The sequence below is a fragment of the Seriola lalandi genome, unplaced genomic scaffold (assembly GCF_002814215.2).
Source record: "Seriola lalandi dorsalis isolate HSWRI2012SDOR001 ecotype SW California unplaced genomic scaffold, Sedor1 jcf7180002054962, whole genome shotgun sequence".
NCBI lineage: Eukaryota > Metazoa > Chordata > Actinopteri > Carangiformes > Carangidae > Seriola > Seriola lalandi.
This window is the reverse complement of record NW_019525513.1, coordinates 1,376,452-1,380,680: the sequence shown is the minus strand read 5'-3', so window position 1 is coordinate 1,380,680 and position 4,229 is coordinate 1,376,452. Positions and strand designations below refer to the sequence as shown.

The following is a 4,229-nucleotide window of genomic DNA, read 5'->3' as shown; positions in this document are numbered from 1 at the left end:
ATCAGAACCAGAATCAGGACCAGAACAAGAACCAGAACCAGAATCAGGACCAAAACCAGAACCAGAACCAGAATCAGGACCAAAACCCGAATCAAAACTAGAACCAGAACCAGAACCGGAATCAGAACGGATACTGGAACCAGAATCAGAACCAGAATCAAAACCAGAACCAAAACCAGAATCAGGACCAGAACCAAACCAGAACCAGAATCAGAACCAGAACTGGAACCAGAACCAGAACCAGACACTTTATTGATCCCCAGGGGGAAAGAGGTGCCAGTTACAGTTGCTCCTTCGCCAAGTGAAGTGGATTATAAAGATAATGATTGAAAATAAAATAAATAAATAGAGACATAAATATATGTCCTTAAATATACTATAATATATATAAATAAAAATATAATATATAATAATAAAAAAAATAAATATAAAAATAAAAATGTGCAAGGATATGAGTTTTAAAATTACACTTTTCAAAATGCACTTGCACATGTCCAATAATAATAATAATAATTCATACTGAATTATTATTGACGCATTAACATGTTAATGTTGTTGCTGGTGGAAGTTACTACAAACTATAAACTGTAGGATTAAACCGATATTTAGCTTTGAAATGTATTAGAGTATGTGCACGTGTGTGTGCATGTGCACGTGTGTGTGCATGTGCACGTGTGTGTTACCGATAGCGAAGCCCATACACAGCGCCACATCAGCGATGGCGTAGACGCTGCCGTACACGGAGGCGTGGCGGATGTCGACCAGGTAACCCATGATGGCCATCATGGAGGAGTCGACCATTCCTACAGATCAATCACATCATCAGTCAGGAGTCACATGACTGTGACGAATCAATCATCGTTTTACCAATTAACACCTTCATTAATTAAGATTCAGTGATGTCATGAGTGTGTGTGTCACCTATAGCGAAGCCCAGACCTCCGTTCGGTCCAATCAGACCGTAGATACTGGTGGCAAAAGGCACCTGCAACACACACACACACACACACACACACACACACACACACACACACATTAGAGTGGAGGGACTGATTACAGTTATGACTGGTGGATGGACGGATGATTGATTAGATGAATGGATGAATGATTGATTAGATATATAGATGGGTGGATGTTACTTACACACAGCAGACTGATGCCAACGATAAACATCCCCAACATGGAGCAGAGCCACCTGGAGACACAGAAAAATACCCATCAGCCACCTGTGCGTCTGTCACCTGCAGGTTTACCAGAACCCGCCAGGTTCAGGTCTGAACAGGACTCAGAGTTTCCAGAAAAGTTAATCTGTTAATCTGCTGATTAAACTTCTTCCTCTGAGCCGTGTTCACACACACACACACACACACACACACACACACACACACACACACACACACACACACTGACCGTCCCATCTTATTGGCCAGGATACCAAACAGGTTTGTTCCTATCAGGTAGGAGACACTGGCGGGGAGGAAGGCCATACCTGCAACACAACACACACCTGTTAGGACGGAGGGGGGGGGGGTATTATATTCCTTAAGAACGGCAAGTTTCTCTTTACGTATGAGGCAGATGGCGTTTCCACTGAACGCAACAAAAAAATAATCCAATGTCCATCTTTCTTGAAATTGTCTTTGTTCGTAATCAACTTTTCTTTTACGTTTGGAGAGCGGCATCTTCGGCTTCTTCTACTACTAACTTTTCTTGTTCTTCGCGCTTCTCGTCGTCAGCACTTCCCTTGAGATCATTTTGGATTTATTTTTTTTTTATTTGAATTGTTTTTATAATTTAAATTGCACGCGAAATTATTGTCCTTGTTGTGGAAAACAAATAATAAAAATAAACTTGAAGGGTTCATTCTTTACGTCGAGTCGTGGGCCGGATGTACGGAGGCCGCGGCCATTTATGATGAAATTTTAATGTGAAAAAGTTACAGATTATAACTTTAAGAAAATACCACAGCAGATAACGGAGATCTTTCAGGTGTGGATACAAGTACTAAACTTGGCACAAATAGCCACTCTAAAAAGATGGCAGCCATTTCCAAGATGGCTGACATTTCTGGCAAGGAAATAAGCAATAAATTCACCCACAGTTTTTCCATTTGAATGAAGCAGGTGTCATATCAAACTTTTTGACAACGTAGAAGGTGAAATTTAGTTCACTGTAAAAGAATGAAACATTTTACAATTTAAAAGTTAATTTCACGTTAAAGTATGGATTTCCAGGTGATGGCTGGAAATGGCGGCCATTTTGGAAAATTGCGGCCTTTTGAAATTTCAAGTGTCTAATGAGATTTTTCAGATTAGTGGCTTCAGAGGGAAAAACACACCAGAGTTTGATCCTTGTACCGACATTAGTTGGTTATCTGCTGCAGTGAAAGTCAAACCCATGAACAGACAGTGGATCGTACCAAGTTGCCATTTAGGGGAGCACATGGTCTGCATCATCCAGATGGGCAGCGTCGGCTCCAGGATGGCGACGCCCATGTTGGCGAAGCACAGAGACCCTGGAGACACAAAGACAAGAGGACGTCTGTCCCTCTGCTCTGACTCCTCCTCATATTTGAGTATATGGGCCAGAAAGCCTTGATTGACAGGAGTGTTAGCCAATCACAGGCAGCTGGTTCCGGCTCAGCTCCACCCACACTGCATCCTTTAAACTTCTGTGACTCGTGTGTGTTTGTGGAGATAAACATGGTGGTACAGGTGAGCGGGAGCGCAGGTGTCTTACCTGCACTGATGAGGATGTATGGATCCTTTAACAGGGTCAGTAGTGGAGTCCCCTCCACACTCTGAAACACAGGAACCCAACCTGGTCAGTTCAACACACCTGAGTCTACGTCACACCTGAAACGCCTCTCATCACATTAAATCAGATTTAATCAGATTAGACCAGGTCAGATCATCAGATCTGGAACCAACTGGTACCAGTATGTTAAGTGGACTCACCCCAGGAGAGATCTTTGAAGGCTGCAGGATGCACAGCTGCAACGCTGCAACGCACAAACACACACACACACACACACACACACACACACACACACACACACACACACACACACCGCATCACGTATTCAACACAGGCTTTTAATTTGGCGGTCTGTTAGTTGGGTTCAATGTAAAAACACTGTGTGAACAAAACCAGGTGTGTGCGACACACTGGGTCCTGGACCTGGTCTCCGGTCTCACCTCCATCAAACAGAGCCAGGAAGGCCAGGATCAGGAAGGGGGCGCTCTTCCCCACAAATTCATACATCACACTGCCAAACGGAGCTCCGACTGAAACACACACACACACACATACAGTTTGACATAAAACTGATTTTTGTGTGTATGTGTGTGTGTGTGTGTGTGTGTGTGTGTGTGTGTGTGTGTGTGTGTGTCTCACTCAGGACTCCCATAGCCAGTCCTCCCAGTGCGATGCCCATGGCGATGCCTCTCTCCTCGTCATCTGTGTACACACTGGCCAACATACCCAGACCTGCCCACACACACACACACACACACACACACACACACACACACATCAATGATGATCATGATCATTCTCTGACACTTTGAATTGTTTGTAAATAAACATATTCATTGTGTGTGTGTGTGTGTGTGTGTGTGTGTGTGTGTGTGTGTGTGTGTTACCAGTAGCGAAGCCCATACACACCTGCCACAGAGGAGAAGGACGAGCCGATTCCCTGCAGAGAGCGAGCGAAGAACAGCAGAGCGTAGGTCCCTGAGAATGCAAACACTGACACACACACACACACACACACACACACACACGATTCAGTGTTTCTTTACAGAAAACACACTGCTATGTGTGTGTGTGTGTGTGTGTGTGTGTGTGTGTGTGTGACTTACTGATGGTCGACACAAACATGATGATGAATCCAGCAAACATGGGGATGTGATACCCGATCCTAGAGACAGAGAGAGAGAGAGAGAGAGAGACACTTTTGACTTTAACACAACTTTATTTGAGACCTTATCAATAACATCCTTAAACTTTTTCAATTAGTCAAAATAATCAAAAAGTTTCTGCAAACAGAAAGAAAAATGAATAAATAAATAAATAAATAAATGAAAAAAATAGAACAAAACAAAACAAGAAAACTTCTATTCACACACTCTCTCACACACTAAGGGGTAAAGCAAGCTAAGCTAAGCTAAGCTAAGCTAAGCTAAGCTAAGTTAAAAGTCCTCCCCTAGTGAGGTCAGGAGCTGCCC

General features: G+C 43.3%; 1 protein-coding gene across 1 annotated transcript in view; it reads right to left on the bottom strand.

The window, feature by feature from the left end:
• LOC111646053 (chromaffin granule amine transporter) overlaps nucleotides 1–4,229 on the bottom strand; it is a 17,692-nt gene that overhangs the window by 3,828 nt on the left and 9,635 nt on the right. Inside the window, exons 4-14 of the mRNA XM_023395446.2 lie at nucleotides 3,864–3,922; nucleotides 3,667–3,750; nucleotides 3,397–3,489; nucleotides 3,198–3,287; nucleotides 2,958–3,001; nucleotides 2,740–2,800; nucleotides 2,420–2,515; nucleotides 1,411–1,489; nucleotides 1,144–1,195; nucleotides 922–985; nucleotides 684–803 (exon numbers count right to left, since the gene is read on the bottom strand). Of these exons, the coding sequence (XP_023251214.2) occupies nucleotides 684–803; nucleotides 922–985; nucleotides 1,144–1,195; nucleotides 1,411–1,489; nucleotides 2,420–2,515; nucleotides 2,740–2,800; nucleotides 2,958–3,001; nucleotides 3,198–3,287; nucleotides 3,397–3,489; nucleotides 3,667–3,750; nucleotides 3,864–3,922 (842 nt within the window). The remainder of the gene's footprint in view (nucleotides 1–683; nucleotides 804–921; nucleotides 986–1,143; nucleotides 1,196–1,410; nucleotides 1,490–2,419; nucleotides 2,516–2,739; nucleotides 2,801–2,957; nucleotides 3,002–3,197; nucleotides 3,288–3,396; nucleotides 3,490–3,666; nucleotides 3,751–3,863; nucleotides 3,923–4,229) is intronic.